This window comes from Hylobates moloch, unplaced genomic scaffold (genome assembly GCF_009828535.3).
Source record: "Hylobates moloch isolate HMO894 unplaced genomic scaffold, HMol_V3 SCAFFOLD_1, whole genome shotgun sequence".
Taxonomy (NCBI): Eukaryota; Metazoa; Chordata; class Mammalia; order Primates; family Hylobatidae; genus Hylobates; species Hylobates moloch.
In genome coordinates, this window is record NW_026652276.1 from 130,285,749 (window position 1) to 130,305,469 (window position 19,721).

The 19,721-nt window shown below is 36.4% G+C and overlaps 1 protein-coding gene across 2 annotated transcripts in view; it reads left to right on the forward strand.

Moving 5' to 3' along the window:
* The window catches only part of VPS41 (VPS41 subunit of HOPS complex), a 211,270-nt gene that overhangs the window by 97,068 nt on the left and 94,481 nt on the right, over positions 1 to 19,721 (forward strand). For both annotated transcript variants that reach the window (XM_032758281.2, XM_032758280.2), the window contains 2 exons: positions 7,296 to 7,370; positions 16,825 to 16,887. In XM_032758281.2, the coding sequence (XP_032614172.1) occupies positions 7,296 to 7,370; positions 16,825 to 16,887 (138 nt within the window). The remainder of the gene's footprint in view (positions 1 to 7,295; positions 7,371 to 16,824; positions 16,888 to 19,721) is intronic.

Genomic DNA, 19,721 nt, shown 5'->3' on the forward strand with positions numbered 1-19,721 from the left:
ACCTCTCATTGGACAAAGCCAAATACCTTACTACATAATACCTTTTCGTTAAGTTAATTTTTAAGAATTATCATTTAGATGCTTTGCTTTTAGAAATTTAGATAATTTCTATTTCTTAGTATCTTACAAAAGAAACTTGTTGTGAAAAGGCTTTTGTGAAATAATAATCTTTTTGCTTCTCTTTGGTCATAATAGGTAATGTATATTTTAAGTAATTTTGATACACATTTTCAAATACCCTTCAGAAACATTTTCCAAATTTGAATTGTTACCAGCAGTGTAAGATGAGTATCCTTTTTTGTGCTTCTTTGCCAAAACTACTGTTTTAAAAAGTTTGCTATTTCCAAAGGTAAAATATGTTATTGTTTTGGTTTTCTTCTTTTTTGTTTGACCCTTGTTCTTGTTTACCTGTAATTTATGCACATTGACTGTTTACTTGGTTGGATTTTGGTGACTAAAAAATTCAAATTTCTTCAAAAACCACTCCAAAGAAAATTTTAAAATGTGTAATAAGGTACAAAGATGTTTGCAGTCTGCATGACATTGGGTAAATATCCTTAACCTGTAATTACTTCTTATAAATCAGTTTAAAAATTATGGACATCTCAAAAGTAAAATAGTTTCTGCTTCTGGATTCATTCTTAGAACTAATAGCTTAAGACTGCAGTTTTTACTGATGTATTAACTAGCTTTTCTCTCCAATTCTCTTTAAAGTGACCCAAGAAATGGAAAATATTTATACTTTCACTTTGAAACAGAGAAGGGAAAACTGTAGTAAATAATCAAGTACTAAATAATGTGATTGCATTGATTTTGGGGAGTCATAAATCAAGTATAATTTATAATAATTTAAAGGTAATTGCAAATAAGATAAAAGTAGATCAACAACATCTAATTCTTGGGTAGAAAAGAAAAAAGAATTTGAGTAATATAGCAAATAATAAAAAATGAAATAGGGAAACATAAAAACTGTAAAATAATGTAGTAACTAAGCCAATGCTAAATGGATCAGATATTGTTACTATTGATTAAAGAAAAATAACCTTAGCTTTGAAGGACACATATTTTACAAAATGATGAAAGTGAAAAATAAAAATGTGAGCAAAATACACACTAAAAAGCCAAACAGAAATCAAGCATGTTGGCAGTAGAAATGTGATAAAAACTAGAATTTAAGGCAAAAGAGCATTAACCAGCAGAAGGCATAGTATATTGATTACATTTACAAGTTAAAAGGAAGATTGAGTATAATCATTATACCCTTTGATATGCCAAATTATAGGGCATCTAATATCTGGACCAAAATTCATTTGAAATTCAAGGATAAATGAACAAAACTACAATTGGAATATGAAGTTTTTAAAACTTGTTTTTAATCAGTCTTTGATAGATGAAGAAGAAAACAGTAAGTATATAGAGAAATTAAATAATATGAATAGCATGATTTTAAAATACATATTTTGAGCCTAAAATAGAGAATATGAATTATTTTGAAATTATATCTTAGGTTTACAAAGAGAAATTATTAAATTTCTAAAAATAGATATTATACAAACCACATTCACAGACCACAATACATCCACACTAGACTTTGTTAATAACTAGATTAATGGGCAAATACAGCATCACCATCCTTGGAAATGAAACAAAATGTTACTTTTCTCAAAAAGGAAATAATTATTGTAATTACACATTAACTTTTGTCCTTTGGTTTGTGACCAATGATAAAAGCATTTTATTATATGACTGACAAATGAGTCACTATAATTATTAGGCAGTATATTAATGTCTGGAAATTACAAGATGGTGAACAAAATTGTTCTAAAGTAAAAAGGGAAAAAATTAAGGAATAATAGTAAGAAATTAATAAAATAGAAAAATTTTAAAATAAAGCAAATTGATGAAAGTATTGTTTCTGCAAAGAGGCTAGTACAGCTGATAAACACCTGATAATGATAATCAAAGAAAAAAAGGAAACACAAGTACTTATAACGGTAAGATATCTGTAAATTTGCAAATATGAAATAGGAAAAGTAATAGTACCTACCTTATAGAATTGATATATTAAATGATGTATGTATAAAACTCGTAGAATAGAGCCTGATGTATAGTGACCATATAGTAAATATTAACTTAGTAGTAATAGTTTTACTATTTATTCTTAGTAGTATTAATATCATCATTATTATTAAAATAGTTAAAGAACAAAAAGTAAAAGATATTTTGATCACTAATGAATTTAAAATGTGCTATTTTTTTTTTCTTGGAAAATATGAATGACCAGATTAGAATGAGAACATTTGAGTAGCTTGACAATTAAAGTGGGAAAAAATGAAAAAAAAATCTCAAAATTTAAGAAATAACCCATGAAAGATGTTGATCTCAGACATTTTCATGGGCCGGTTCTTTTTTATCTTCTTAAATTTTTAATGTTTATTTGTGAAATGTAACTTTACATAAAACGTGTAGTAAAACAGATTGTCACCATGCAAACAGTCACAAAACTACCACTCTGTTGAGAGTAAACCATGTGACCCTTCCTGATCACAGTGTTCTCTGTTCCCCTCAGAGGTAACCACTGTACTGACCTTTATAGTAATAACTCTGACTTCTCCGTTTTATTTTACATCCTGTGTGTGCACCCCCTACACACTCTGGTTTTGCCTATTTTTGTATGTTGTGTAAATGGAATCACATAATATGTGTCAGGAATGAGGAAAGGATGCTTTCTGTGATTGCTGCTCCTTGAATAAAACTGTCAAAGGAATATTAAGACCTCTCAGGGGAAACATATGAAACTTTATTTAGAGATACTGAAGAAGACCTAAATAAATGGAGAAATGTTCCATGTTTGCGGATTAGAAGATTCAATATTACAAAGATAACAAAGGGAGAGCTCTCAACATCTTACCATTAAGTGCAATATTTTCCTAACCATTCAGAAGATATTCTTTAAGAGACTGAGGAATTTTTCTGCTTGTGTGCTAAAGGTTTTCTTTTTTTAAATACCATGAATGGATATTGAGTCTCATCAAAAACTTTTTGTAGCCCTTGAGATAATTCTATGATTTTTCTCTTTTATCAATGTAGAAAATCAGCGTTTATAGGTTAAATCAGCTTTGTATTTTTGGAATAAACTTGGATTTTCTCTATAGGCTGGCTTTGTTAATCGTTTCTTTAGGATTTTTTCATTTATGTTTGTGGGTAAGATTTACTTGTACTTTTTCTTTCTCCTAATATTCTTACTGAGTTTTATTATTATAAGGTTATCCTGGTCTGGTAAAATGGGTTGAGGAGCATTTTTTTTTTCTCTGGAAGAATTTATGTTGAATTGGAATTTTTTATTCTTTGAACATTCTCTCATGAAGTTAATATTCTAGTGAGTGAGTTTGAAAACAAATAAGTAAAAGATATACCAAGATAGTGGCAAGTGCTAAGGAGACAAAACAAAAGCAATGAGGAGTTATGAAATGTTTGGGTAAAATGTTGAACTTTTAGATTGGTTGGCCAGATCTCACTGAGAAGATGATTACCAGCACAGAGTAGGCAGAAAAGCATTCCAGGCACAGGGTGGACAAATGCAAAGGCCTTAAGGCTGGAGAAGCAGCAAAAGGTCATCAGGACTGGCGTAGAGAGAACTGGGGGAGAGGGGATGAGGTCAGAAGTTGGAGGGAGGGCAAAGGCCAGATAATTTAGGACTGTCAGGTCATAGTAAAAATTTTGGCTTTTTTCTTGAGATAGGAGGCCATTGGAGAGTTTTAAGCAAAGGAATAACTCTTATCAACCTGTTAACATAGTGTCACTGTGCAGGCTTGCTGAGAATAGATTTCTAGTAGAGTTAGGGCAGGAGAAAGTCACCTAGTTAGGAGACCATTAGGGTAATCCATATGAGAATGATGGACCAGGATAGCAGCTGTAGGGTTGGTGAAATGTGGTCCAAGTCTAAATAAATTTCATCAGAAGAGGTGATAGGAGTTGTGAAAGATTAGATATAGAGTGGACATAAAGACAGGAATCAAAAGTGGCTTGAAAATTTTTACCCAGATCAACTAGAAAAAGGTAAGCAGAAGGCATTAACTGAGGTGGGGAAACCATCAGGAAGAGCCCTTTCCAGAGGGAATATTGGGATCTTGGTTTTGGATATGTTTTAGATGAGATGCATATTAGGCATCCAAGTACAGATATAAAAGAAACCATCTTAGATACTGGTCTGCAATAGGGAGAGGCCCCGCCTGGAGATAAAAATGTAGGAGTCATTCCATGGCCTGGAGAAAATATTATGTTTTGAGTATAGATGTAAAAAAGAAGAGGTGCAAGGACTGAACCATGAGATATGGAAGTCAGGAATTACCAGTGGTGCTACGTGCTCCAATTAGGTGAAGTAAGTTAGGATTGAACAAGGACCATTATGTTTTTTGTTTTTTTTTTGTTTATTATTATACTTTAGGTTTTAGGGTACGTGTGCACAATGTGCAGGTTTGTTACATATGTATCCATGTGCCATGTTGTTTTGCTGCACCCATTAACTCCTCATTTAGCATTAGGTATATCTCCTAATGCTGTCCCTCCCCCCTCCCTCCACCCCACAATAGTCCCCAGAGTGTGATGTTCCCCTTCCTGTGTCCATGAGTTCTCATTGTTCAATTCCCACCTATGAGTGAGAACATGCGGTGTTTGGTTTTTTGTCCTTGCGGTAGTTTACTGAGATTGATGTTTTCCAGTTTCATCCATGTCCTTACAAAGGACATGAACTCATCATTTTTTATGGCTGCATAGTATTCCATGGTGTATATGTGCCACATTTTCTTAATCCAGTCTATCGTTGTGGGACATTTGGGTTGGTTCCAAGTCTTTGCTATTGTGAATAGTGCCGCAATAAAAGCATACGTGTGCATGTGTCTTTATAGCGGCATGATTTATAGTCCTTTGGGTATATACCCAGTAATGGGATGGCTGGGTCAATGTTTAGCAACATTGGGGTCATTTGATCTCAAAATTTACAAGAATAAATACTTGAGAAAAGCCAAAGAAAATGTGAAAAATTGTGACTGAGACTTAACTAGATATCAGAACATACTATGTACACCCTCTATAATTAAATCAACACTGAATTAATACAGAAATGGACAAAGAGACCACAACTGAAAACTCAAAATGTTATGTGAAAATTAGCTGGACGTGGTGGCATGTGCCTGTAATCCCAGCTACTTGGGAGGCTGAGGCAGGAAAATCACTTGAACCCAGGAGGCGGAGGTTGCAGTGAGCTGAGATTGTGCCGCTGCATTGTAGCCTGGTGACAGAGCTAGAATCTGTCTCAAAAAAAAAAAAAAAAAAAAAAGAAAATGAATTCTGAAATGTGAAAGACTTAAATATAAGAAATAAAGTAATAACCATCATGCAAAAAAAAAGGAGACCATATATACAATGTCATACCCTAAAAATAGAAAAGAGCTCTTATAGATTGACAAAACAACAAACATGTTAATAGAAAAAAATGAGTAAAAGAAGTGAACAAGCAGTTTACAGAAGATCAAATTAACTGGCCAATAGACTTAAAAAAAATGTTTAAGTTTATTAATAGTCAGGGAAATGAATCAATGAATATTGATCACTGGCAGAAAAAAAGTGAAAAAAAAAAAACCCCCTTCTATTGCTAATAGAGGTATGTGGGAAAGAGGATTCTCTTACCTTAGAGGTATGATGTTTTTCCCCCCATAATGTTGCTAATGTGATGGCACAAATGGTTTCCATTCAGTGAGAAACATGTTGTAATGGAAACTTCGTTTATTTGCACTTGGAATGCTATTGTGTGGCATGCATAGCCCTTAGTAGCACTGTGGCTTTAGACCACTCATAAATTCTTGAAGCCTCATTTTCCTCATTGTGAGATGGAGATAACCAGCCTTAGCTGACTGCTTTCCTCTGGGGTTGAATAACAGATCTTGTGTATGCCAGGTCTTTGCAAAATGATATAATGTGATTTACAGAATATTAGGATAGGCCATGAGCTTTTCAACACCAGAGTCCAAGAACAAATTACATAAACATGTATATAGAAAGAAAATCTACTGAGTGTAACTTGCAGTAAAGAAGAGCTTTGTAAAGAAGGCTTGATGTCTTAGTTGCTTTCATTATTGGATCTCAGTTTTCTGAGCATAGAACATCGCTGTCCAGTAGAACTTACTGCAGTGATGATGTTCTGTGATCTGTATGCTTTCCAGTACTAGTCACATGTAGTCGTTGAACACTTGGCACGTGTTAGTGCAACAGAAGATCTGATTTATCGAATTTTAATTTAACTTTCAGTTTTAAAGGCTGCATGTGGACAGTACCATATTGGACAGGAAACCTAGGCTGCACACACTTACTAAATTATAATTTGAGACAGCTTACAACGAGATGCCAAAGAAATTACAGTCAGAAGTAGGTGCAGTTTATATTTGCCAAGACTAAAATCGATATTAAAAAATATAGTTTGATGAACTCAAGATCTGAATAAGGAAACTATTAACAGAAGATATTCAATTTGAGGAAGGAATTTATTCAAAGACTATAGAAGTTGAACATTTAGACTTCTCAGCCAGAAGTCCAGACATGCTGGCCTAGGTGCTTTCCCAGATCAGCTTTTGCTTTCTTTGCTGCCCAGTGCAGTATTCTTCACTCCTCCCAGGTTGTAGCCCTGGCTGCTCTCTTTTCTCTGTTTTGATTCCCTGCTATGAGCTTCAGTTTATTCTTCTACAAAATGGATCAAATATCTATCTTCAAGGAACCTTTACTCTTCTAACATTCTAGGAACTTTAAGGAGCTAGCTTACTTTTCATGGACTGCATCTCAGAGGTGTCGCTCGTGTGGTGATTTAGGGATCAAGATGAGAAAGGATTTTGTAGCCAGGAGTCTCATCCTCCACGTTGAAATGTCTTTCCCCAGCATCAATCAGTGGGTGGCCTTTTTGAGGTCTGGGAGCCTTGGTCTGCCCTGACCTTTGCCTGCTTGATCTGAGATATTTTTCAGTTGAAGATCCCACATTCAACTTTGCATATTTCCATTTATTTTATCATCAAGCCAAACCATTTTAAGGCTATTTTTAAAAAACTACTCTGCAAGCTCATGTTGTAGCTGCTATAGGCTTACTTTTCTTCTCATAGTTTCTACTGTGCTTTGTGTAAGATAGTTGGAAACCGTCGTTATTTAAGAAGAAAACAAAAAGCTTACAATTTTACAAAGAGCAAAGACATTTGATTGTTGATATATATTTTCCTGAAGTTTTACACATCTTTTTGTCTTTTTCGTTTTAGAGTCCTGTGAAGATAAATCAGATTAGCTTGGATGAAAGTGGAGAGCACATGGGCGTGTGTTCAGAGGATGGCAAGGTATGGCAAGTATGTGGTCATGCTGAGAGTTCTGCTGTGGCGCCAGCCCCAGGTGATCGGCACAGCACCTTGCTTACTATATACCTGCATTAAGACAATCTTGATTATTCTTTCTGAGTATTCAACTTGCTTCTGATTGGTCATAATTAAAATAAAATATATTTTGCACAAATGTGCCTTAGGAAAAGTAATTACAAGAATGTCAATAATGTAACTAGTATTGAGCTGATTAACAGCTGTGGCAGGGTGATGTGTCACCTTAATCATTACTACCATGCCACTTCTACTTCAGTGACTAGTCTGCAGTTCCTGCAAGATAGTAGTTTAATGCCTTTCTGCCATAAATCCACAAAATTGGATTTTGTGGGCATGATTTCTGTGGGCCAGTGGTTTTCATTTTCACACACAAGTTATGAATGTTTCTCTTGACTTATAGAATCTTTTGATAAGCAATCATAGTTTATCAGAAGAACAAAGTGTCTTACAATGGCCACATTAAATAAATGTAAAATCAATATATGTACAGTTTTCTAAAAACCTGGCGCCTACTTCCTTGACCAAGGACATACATCATCTGTGCAGTGTATAACTAACAATTATCAGTGCTTCTTGCTGATGTTGAGCTGTGACATTTAATGGTTGTCGTGATTGATTTTTCACTTATAAGAATGTCTTTTTTGTTTTTAAGTCAATGGAAATCTTCCCTAATGTTGGTTTGCAATGATAAAATTCTAATGCACAGTGTATTTAAGCTACTTTTCTAAAATAACAGTTTGAGAGAGTGCATTAAGAATCATTATAGATCTTTACATATTCCTTACTGAGTAAAGCAGATTTCCTAATCTAATTTTGTATTTTTTATGTGCCCTAAATTCAGTGGGCCATTAAGATGGGTAAATTAAAAACAGTATACTCAGTGTAAAAGAGATATACCCATTTAATCTGTTAACAAAAAGCAACATGAAGTCTCTTGACATACAAGAATGCATTTTATATATCTAAGCCTAATGTTGCCCAAAGAGTCTTTTGAAACAGTAATTGGAACACTAGTGCTTTTCAAAAAGCACTGTCAAATTTTACAGTACTTTCAGAAATTCTGAGATTGTCATGATTATCAGAGAGAGATGAGGGAGGAGTTGGTTTGTGCAGAAATTGAGAAGAATTATCCACACCGCTGAAACATTTTTTGTGTTCATGTATTTGTAAAGAAAGATAATCTTCATTTTGTTTTCTTAAAAGTGAAGAATTCCTTTTGGGCTGTTATCTATCAATTTAACCGAACTAATTTGTTGAAAGATAGTACTCATTTTTATTAAAAATCAGAAACGACTTTTTACTAAATACTTCATCTAGGAATTTTCAGAACTTTAAATATTGAAGAATTATTATTTAATGCACCAAAGTGGAATATGTTAGCTACTCCATCTGGTAGATAAGATGAACCTCACATTATCTCATGGTACCCTTCTTGTCAAACACCTTTGGTTTCCTGTTTTGGTAAAATTTATAGCTGCCTATTTTGATGTGGAACCATGGTATATTTTGGGAAATAATTTTCCCATACTTTTATTAACATTGATAGAATTGAAAATAAATCTTTTAGTACACATACTTATATGTAAGCTACCCCTTACCATGGGTTAGTCAGTATTGTGAAAATTGAGAAGCTAGTATCGAATGATCTGGTAAAGTGGTTGGTGATGATAAAAACATAAAGACATTACACAAATACATTCCAGATATCTAAATCTAATGCATCTTTAAATAGGTTTTGTGGGTATTTTTTCCTTTCTTCAGTGCGTTAAGGCTCATAGATAATTATTAGGTTATTTCAAGGGTAACCTTTGATATTTGCATTCAGTTTTCAAGTCATAATTCCAGCAGTTGTTTAAAATTTACTCCGTTTATTCAGCTGGTGCTCATTTTCAATCTTTTTTTGTCATGACTTTTCTACAGTTCTACATTTTGAGACACACACATACATCGTGTGTGTGTGTGTGTGTGTGTGTGTTCAGTTTCAGTTTACTGGCATATGTTTCTAGAAAACTTTTAGGATAAGTACATACAAGGTTTATTTTGGGATTTCTTGCATATGTTGCTTTCATATGTAAACTATAGTATAAAATTCTGGGTTGGAATATTTTCTGTCAAAATTTTGGAGATGTTGCTCCCTTTTTTCTGACATTTATTTGTGTAGACACGTCTGAAGCCAGCCTACTTTTGTTCTTTTCTAAAACCTTTACAATTTTTTTTTTTGGTCCTGCCTTGGAACTTGGACTAATAGTAATAATTACAACAAGAACAACAACAGTAATAAATGGTCTGTGTAATTCAGTTTTCTAAGTTATGTCTAGTTCTGGTCTCTTTTCATTAATTTTGTCTGGAGCACAGTCAGTCCTTTGATCCATACACTGAAGTATTGTTTTCATTTCAGAAAAGTTTAGTTTGGTTATAATTTTGATGATTGCCTCAGTTGCATTTGTTTTCATTTCTTCAAAGAAATTCAATAATATAAAGCTGAAGGCAATATCGCTTAGAGGCTAAGAGCATAGCTCTGTTCCAGCTGCCTGGGCTGGCATTCCCACTCGCTGTGTGAAGTTGGGCATATTGCTGGTCCTAGCAGTGCCTCCCTCTCCTCAGCTTGGCAGTGGGAGGCCCCTAAGGAGTGTTGTGAGGTGTAGGGAATATGGTGAGCTGTCAGTTATGTATTAATTGTTTTTATTGCTAACCATTCATTTTTAATCCATTGCAGTCTGACCTCTTCCTGTCTCCCATTCTTGTACCTGAACTTCTCAAGGCAAGAGGGTGAATGATTAAGCACTATTTACCCTTCTGTCCCTTTTGGCAATACATAGGTTGTATAGAAAATTGTTCATTCATATTGTGTGATGTCTCACACATGTACTTTGCTTTCTCATTTTTAGCCTTTTATTTCTGTGTAGTCAGGGAGAGTTGCTCTACTTGTTTATTCCTTTCGCTGATTCACTTTTCTTCCAAAGTCAGTTTTGTGTCTTAGTACTTCCTGGAGTAGATTTTTATTGCATTTTGCATTTTTAATTTGTCTGAAATCTTTCCCAATTCTGTTTTCATATGAGCCTGATATATATTTAATTTTTTAAAAATTACAACTTTTTGGCCAGCACGGTGGCTAACGCCTGTAATCCCAGCACTTTCGGAGGCCGAAGCGGGCAGATCACGGGGTCAGGAAATCGAGACCATCCTGGCTAACATGGTGAAACTCTGACTCTACTAAAAATACAAAAAATTAGCTGGGCGTGGTGACGGGCGCCTGTAGTCCCAGCTACTCGGGAGGCTGAGGCAGGAGAATGACATGAACCCGGGAGGCAGAGCTTGCAGTGAGCCAAGATCACGCCACTGCACTCCAGCCTGGGTGACAGAGCGAGACTCCGTCTCAAAAAAAAGAAAATAAAAATAAACAAATAAATAAATAAACAAAAATTACAACTTTTTATATGCCATAGAGTGTCAGACGTGTGTCGTCTAGTGGTTAGCAGTGGAATTATCCTGTCACTTTTTAGCCTTGTGATGTCTGCTAAGTTATTTATACCTCTCTGTACCTCAGTCCATTTCCTCCCCTGTAAAATGGGGATAATAACAGTACCTACTTAATTATTAGAAGGATTAAATGAGTTAATATATGTAAATTACTTGGAATAGAACCTAGAGCAGAAGAATCACTGAGTAATTGTGAGCTATTATTATAATCATTGTCGTCGTCTTCCTATTTTTCTGCTCCAAGTTCTTAGAGGTCTTATCTTCTTATTGTGGTTGCCAAATAGTTTTCTAGTTTTTTCTTTGGTTTCTGGTTAATATTAAGATATTTCTTAAAGCATGATTTTTCTCCCTTTGAGTCTTTGGAATGTTCTGCAGGACTTTTTTAATAGACTTTGGCTATGTTTTTGTTTGATTTGTTTATCCATTCCAGAACAGGGAGATCTCTTTCTCAACCTGGGTTAGCAAACAGATTCAGTGTCTAACTTGCCCTTGTTGTTTTGGGTATTTTAGAATCACCTTAGTTCAGTAACAGGGACCCTAAAATGAGCTCAGTTTCCCATAACTAGATGAAGGCAGCTCTCTGGGGGGAACTAGAGGCTTCTGTCATCACTCTCTGGTCTCTTCTGTCATCACTCTCCGGTCTCTGATAGTCACCCTGGGTGGAGAGTATGAAAACCAGCAATCTTGAGTACCAGAGTCCGTTATCTACCACTGGAGATATAATGACAGTTCACATGTCCACCCTATTCTGATTTTTAATGTGTTGTTTGGAAGCGGAAGTTTGAGAGAGGCTGTTACAAGGGAAGTCTAACTGGGAAGGTCGTATAGCACTCTGGCCACCTCCATCCTCATTTCTCTGCATCAGGGCTGTTGCCCAGTGTTCTGGTTGGCAAATACATAGAGTTTCATGCTAAAGTGGAGAATGATTACATCCCTTACTGTTTCATGAGGGTAAGTTTCCTCTATTTGGGGTAACAAAATGTGTACCACATACTTCTAAGGTACTCACATGGCTCTCTGGTTTGTAGCTAATGAGAATTCCCCCAGGACTTTGCAGGAGATTGGTTCTATGGCTCATTGTTAGGAATTTTCTCTTTTTCTTCATTAGGTATTTTTGTTAGCAGGTTCTGGGAAGTTGTTAGGGCTACGACAGGAGATACCATTTTCAAAAGGGTCCTCTCTCGTAACCTTTAATTATGTGATTCTTATCTGAGATGAGCTCTTCCCAAAAGCCGAGGGATTCCCTTCACAGATAAGTGTGATTTTCACAGACAAAATGGCAAAATAAATAGGGAGAGAGAGGGGAAATAAATGAGAATTGTTTTGGATTTTATTAGCTTTAGTAGTATAATGTGTGAGCAGCTAGTTTGGCATGTCATAGTAGTGAAATGAACCAAAACATTGAAGGTTTTATAAATCACCCTTGTGCTGATACTGATAAAGCTTATGAGATTTGTCTCGTGAAGTTATATGTTTTTTATATTGAAATAGAATACAAGAACAGTTGAGGAAAATGTTGCTCAGTTAAACATCGTAATAGAAACTGACCAGAGAGTTCTATTCTTGATTTTCCACCTTCAGCAGTTACTCCTCCAGCCCCTACTGTGGGTATGACAGTGACATTTTTGCTTCTGGCGAATTCTCAAGGATAGTGATGTGTATCGGTGCCTGTTTACTATGAACCTGTTTGATTTTGTTCTCTTTTTTGTTTATTCCTCTTTATCACTATACTATTATGCCTTCAATATGCATTTTTAATTTTTAAAAGGACATTTATCCTCAGCAATTCCTAATTTAATTTTCAGCATTACATCTACAGTCCCGGTATTTATCCACACATTTACTGATCTGTCAGTCTTTTTCTACAGGCTTATGCATCATTTGTTTACGTGTCATATACTTTTCTGCATAATAGAAATCACTTTTTTTCTAAAATTTCTTTATTCCGTCTATAAGGCAGAAGGAAGTTTATCCATTTGAATGAATAATCAGCTTCATTTAATTTCAATTTCTGTCATAGAGTGCCCTTAATTCAAAGTCTGATATTCATGTTCTTTTCAGTTTGGCACATATTTAAGGCTTTTGAATGTTTTTTTATTGTTGTTCTATTCTACTCTTCTTACACTTTAGGTAAAAAGATATCTTTCTTTTTTGCAAATTTCCGTTTATCCTATGTAAAGATAACATGTAGAAGAATAGGATTTAGAAAATCCGGGTTCTGGTTCTAACTCTTCTGCTTATGATTTTTATGACCTTAGGCAAGTCATTTTTTCTATAGAATCATCAGTTCAGCAGGCATAATGGTATTTGCTCTCAGACCTAGCAGTTTTGCTATGAGGACCAAATGAGGAACAGCAGAACATTGCCAATTGTGCAGACTTCAAAAATATCATTTCACCTCACCAGAAAGTTTGAGTTTGTTTGTTCAGGGTGGGATTTGGCCATTAGTTTCCAGGAATTTTAACTGTGCAGGTGTGTTTGAGAATCACTAAGGTAAAGCATTTTGACACATTTAGGGATGTAAGTTAGTAGCAGTATTATGAGATTTAGCACAAGACCATGCGGTACATGACCTTATTGTACTGAAAAGAAATAGATTATGTTAGAAGTTCAGCTTGCTAGTTGAGCAGGTGTTCATACTGAGGTAGCTTCATCAAGGTGGCCATTTGTTGATTCACTCCATTAAGATTCCCGTGGTTCAGGAACCTCCTTCTTTTCACCTGGTTTTCTTAGATTTGTTGGGGTCCATCAAGTTAAACTTCCCCAGGTAAAGTGAAACCCTGAATGCAGTGCTTTCCTTTTCTGCTTTTTAGCCATTATTTTATAAGATGTTTGTTATATTATCCTATGCCTATATATTTCCATAAAAGTAATGACTTTATACCCTCTGAACAATGAGAAGCAGGTGATGGGGGGGGCATATGTATATTTGCCATGTCAAGAATACATTTCAAGGCCAGCCTCAGGAAAAATGAAATTCCCTCTGTTTTACATTATATTATCTCCTTTTTGTAGAACCCAAATAACAAACTTGGCACAAGTATATGAAAACAGTAGTTACAAAATGAGTGGATGGTCCCCAAAACGTTAACTTCTAATGTGTGAATCTATTTCCCAAAATTATAACATAAGTGAATTTCCTGCTTGGGGCTTGAAAGAATGAACCACTCAGAACTTACCAAGATTAAAATAAGAAGAAATTGAAAGTTTAAGTAGTCCTATATTTATTTTTCAAATAGAATTTATAATTGGAAACCTTTTCACAAAGAAACTATCTTAGTCCATTTGTGTTGCCATAACAAAATACCTTAGACTGGGTAGTTTATAAACAACAGAAATTTATTTCTCACAGTTTTGAAGGCTGGGAAGTCTAATTTCAAGGTGCCAGCATTTGGCATCTGGTGAGGGCTGCTCTCCTTGCTTCCAAGATGGCACCTTGTTATTGTAACTTCACATGGCAGAAGGGATAAATGATGTGTCTGTGTGTGGCAGAAGGCAGAAGAGCAAAAGGGCTAGCTAATTACCTCAAGCTCTAGCTAGTTACCCCAAGCTTTCTTACAAGGGCACCAATCTCACCTATGAGGGCTCCACCTTCATAACTTAATCATCCACTAAAGGCCCTACTTCTTTTTTTTTTTTTTTTTTTTTGAGACGGAGTCTCGCTCTATCGCCCAGGCTGGAGTGCAGTGGCGCAATCTCGGCTCACTGCAAGCTCCGCCTCCCGGGTTCACGCCATTCTCCTGCCTCAGCCTCTCCGAGTAGCTGGGACTACAGGCGCCCGCCACCAAGGGCCCTACTTCTTAATACCATCACCTTGGAGATTAGGTTTCAACACAGGGAATTTGGGGAGAACACATACATTCAGACCATAGCAAAGCCATGAGACCTAGATGGCTTCACCAGTGAATTCCTACAAAAGTTAAAGAAGAATAATACCACTATACTAGAGACTAGAAAGACAGTGAACACATTCCAATGTTGGGAAATAGTTCTCACTGGCTCTAGTACTATTTGTCAGCTCCAAGCATTTGAGATCTCGTGGAATTCTCATGCTGAGAGTATAAATAACCATCACTTTGGAGGTTAGGTTTCAACGTAATGAATTTGGGGGAACACAAACATTCAAACATTCTCATGGTGAGAACGTAATTAATTTGAAACCACTTTGTGAAATGGTTTGCCTATTAAATGTGAACATGCATATAACCTATGACTCAGCAATTCCATTCCAAGTTATACACCCTTCATAAATATGTATGTAAGTCCACCAGAAGATTTGCAAAGCATGTTCTTAGCAGCATTATTCATGATAGCCCCAATCTGGAAACAACCTAAGTGGTCATCAGTGGAAGATGGATATGTGAATTGTGATATATTCATACATGAAATAATACACAGCAGTGGCAAAGAACCAACCTCTACTATATGCAACAGTGTGGCTAAATCTCACAAAGAAAATGTTAAATAATGAATGAAATAAATCAGTGAAATAGAATATGATTCCTTACTTACAAAATTCTAACACCAGCACAACTTACCCATGCCAGTAGCTTTGAGGGTAGTGATTAGTTGGAGGGTGTTATTTACTGGAAAGGGAAACAAAGGAGCTTATTGGCTTCTATTTCTTGATCAGAGTGATGGTTACAGGGATATGTTCATGTCATAAAAATTTGTCAAACTATAAACTTATGATTTGTATTCTTTATAGCATGTGTGTTTTTTTTTTTTTTTTTTTTTTTTTGAGACGGAGTCTCGCTCTGTCACCCAGGCTGGAGTGCAGTGGCGCGATCTCGGCTCACTGCAAGCTCCGCCTCCCGGGTTCACGCCATTCTCCTGCCTCAGCCTCTCCGAGTAGCTGGGACTACAGGCGCCCGCCACCACGCCCGGCTAATTTTTTTTGTATTTTTAGTAGAGACGGGGTTTCACCGTGGTCTCGATCTCCTGACCTCGTGATCCGCCCGCCTCGGCCTCCCAAAGTGCTGGGATTACAAGCGTGATAGCATGTGTTTTATATTTCAGTTTTGTTTTTGTTTTGTTGTTGTTAAGTAAAGCACTCAGAAAATATACTAAGTATAAATAAAGTAGCTTGGAACAACTTTAAGGGAGACACTGATAAGCAGGAACTTAAATCTTTCATTTCTATATTCTCAATAGATTCAGCATAAGTTGTGAGTGAAGTGCAGTTCACCTAATCTCTTACCACACTGATCTACATGGTTGGTTTATTTTATATATATGAGAGAGACTAAAAAAAACCTCACCTTTCCTTTAAGGGATGAAAAAATAGTTCCTTTAGGGATAGCTTATGGAAGTTTATAAAAGAATATTAATAACTTGTTCAAATCTGTTTCTTTGTTTTAATGGCATGCATTTAATACAATTTGTGGTGATTGAAGGGAACTCTATCCATGGAATGCTTATGAAAGCTTAATTGCAGTAAAGTACCCTCACTCTGATGGGATTTTCTTTTTTTTTCTTTTTCTTTTTTTTTTTTTGAGACGGAGTCTTCCTCTGTCACCCAGGCTGGCGTGCAGTGGCGCAATCTCGGCTCTCTGCAACCTCTGCCTCCCAGGTTCAAGCAATTCTCCTGTCTAATCCTCCTGAGTAGCTGGGACTACAGATGCATGCCACCATGCTTGGCTAATTTTCATATTTTTAGTAGAGATGGGGTTTCACCATATTGGTCAGGGTGGTCTTGAACTCCTGACCTTAGGTGATCTACCCACCTCGGCCTCTGCCTCTCAAAGTTCTGGGATTACAGGTGTGAGCCACCGCGCCTGGCTGATGGGATTGTTTTTATTAGATATTCAATAGAGGTCACGGGGCCTTAGGATTATTAAATGTTCTACTTTTCTTATTGATAGTATGTGTTCATACTGACTCAGTAGCCTTCTCTATTGCTGTCATGGTGAACTGATACAATCCATTTTCTTTGTAGGTGCAGGTATTTGGACTGTATTCTGGAGAAGAATTTCACGAGACTTTTGACTGTCCCATTAAAGTAAGTATTCAGCAAGTTTTACTTTTTCGAAGAGTTTTCTCAAGTAAGGCAATATGGATTACAGTAATTTGAACATTACCACTTCTGTATTAATTTTGTCAGTAAGTGTCTGTTCAACACTTCAGATGTACTGGATACTATTTAGATGCTGTGAAAGAAGACAGAATGTGTATTTTGTGATTGTGATCTCAGTCTGTCTTCAGGGGTATTTTATTATAGTGAGTGAGATCACGCACACATACACACACACGGTCTGTGATAAAAGACTCAAAGAGGTAGAAATAATATTAAGCATTCCAAAGCTGAAAGGAATCACTTTTAGCTGTTCTTGTCAGTGATGGCTTCATTGGTGGAGTGATGTTTAACTGGGCTTTAATAAATGGAGAGGGACTGATGAGAGAAGCTGGTTTTCCATGTGGAAGAACAACATAATAGAAATGGAGGGGCTAGAAAGTTCACCTTGTGTTCAGGAAATGGCAAATAGTCCAATTTATTTGGTACATAAAAGAACTGATTTCACAAGAGAATGTGGAGGAAGATTGGGCTGGCTTTACATTCAGGCTAAAGAATTTGGACTCTATTTGTTAGATAACTAGAAATTACTGAATATTTAAGAACAAAGTAAATAAACTGAGCTAAGCTTTAAGAAAATTAATACGGTGACTGTATACAGTATTGATTGAAGGACAGATAAGAGTCAAGAGGACTAGTTTTAGATAAAAATTATGGTAATTGAAGTGTCTATTATAGTTGTTGAAGGAAGAGGTCATTTATTTTTTTCACTTGTTTATTCAAACATTTATTGACCAGCAGGTAAAGGAGAGATAGGGTCTGATGTTATGTTTTAAAAAGTTGAATTTGCCAGAGTGGAGGGTGATTTAAACAGGAGAGGGATTGGGGACAAAAGACAATTTAGAAGCCTAATATAATACTCTAGGCAGGGCATTACAGGATCTCAATGAAAAGAATGATAGTGAGTGTTCAAGATGGAGTGGATGAAATTTATTTGGACAGCTTGTGCTAAATAGACTTAGCGAGCCTTAGTGATGGCTTGGATGAGGGTGATGAAAGACGGAAGAGCTCAGGGTCAGTTCAGGTTCTCACTTTGGGGATGGGGTGTGGGATGCCATCAGTTGCAGTAGGGTATGTTTGAGTAAGGTCATGGCTAGTTTGGTCCTGAGTTTAGGTAAGTGTAGTACATCAGGTGGGGATGTTACGGAGGTTTTAGAAACATGAATATGGGCCTCAGGATGGAGATTGGCCCTTAAACACAAACGTGATAACCATAGTTGAATAAGGTGAAGCTATTTTTAAAGATATTATCCAATTTAGAGCTGTAGAGTGAGAAGAGAAGACTGATGGTGAAAATCTGGAACACTCTAACTTGAAGACTCAGGCTGTGGAAGAACAAACAGCAAAGGAGTCTAAGAAGAAGCAGTTGGAGGAACTGTAAGGAATCCCGAAGAGTGGTGTCAGAGAAGCCAGGGGAGAGAGGGTTTCTACAAGGAGGAAGTGGTCAGCAGTGTCGAATGCAGTGTGGAGATTAAATAGGGGGAAGGACTGAAACAAGGGCATTCTACGTGGTAATTATGAAGTTACTGGTGACCTTGCTGAGGACTCTTTTCAGAGCAGGAGGGTCACTATACATGAAGGAATAAATTGGAGATGAGGAAGTAGAAACAGTCAGCAGAGACTCTTCTTTCAAGAAATTTGGTAATAAAGAAGAGAGATCATCTGGTAGAGAGAGGGGCCATGTCCTGGGAAGGTTTTTGCCGATCATGTTTTGGTTCATGGCAAAAACCAGTAAAGAGGAAAAGATTAAAAATAAAAGAGAATGCTTCTTGGAGCAGCACTAAGCAATGAGATCAACAGCTTAGGTAGGGAAGATAATCTTGGAAAAGAGTCCTAGACCCTCTGCCTGTGAAACAGGCATGAAGGAAGTGGACTGAGCCTAGCTATTGCAGGTTAGACAGTGAAGGAGGAGCACTTGTGGGCAATGGCCCTGATGGCTTTATTTTCTTACATCTGAAGGGAAGAAAAGGGTAACATAATGTGTTTGAGGAGCAGAGAAGACGTTTGGAATCAGTCACTGATCTACAGTTATGCATTACGAGAGAGCTAGGGGGAGGTTTTAAGAATGTGAAACAATAGAATGTGTGAATCCTTCAGTACTGGTATTGAGGATGGATTAGGAAAGTATGGAAGGGAAGAAGGGCTAACCTGGGAGGTAGGAGTGGTTAGAGCAATGAAGGATCATATGCTAAGCCTTAAAAATGACATTGTAGGAAGAGGAATCTATTCCATTGTAGGAGGGAAATGTGTCAATTAATACAAGTATAAAATATGTTTAATTGAAGGTATATAGAAGTATAATTGTGTGAGATTTTGTGTGTGTGTTTACCTAAAAAAAATGCTCTATGTTAAATTAGAAAAACACAAAATTAGTTAAGTTGGTGATTTCATGGGTGGTTTGGAGATAAAGAGAGAAGGAAGTGGAGTCTATGCAAGCTTACAGCCACAACAGATGAGCTCCAAAGATGGAGGTGCACTGAGTGGAGCCACGAGGGCTTTTGTTTTCACCCCTCCCCAAGATGTTAATGATGTTATGTAATCATAAAGCCCTTGCAAATGAAGGAAACAGTAACAAGGGTGGTGGAGAACCTTAAGAGAAACCTGGGTAGCAAGGGGCTGGAGAAAGATTGGATGAGTGGGAAGCAGATGAGAATCAGGGGAACAGGTTGTATGTAAAAAGGTAAGTCCTGAACGGTTAGCTCTTTGGGCCTGTAACTCTGTTCTCTCTCCAATGATGGGGTCTTGGTGTAGTGGGCTAAACG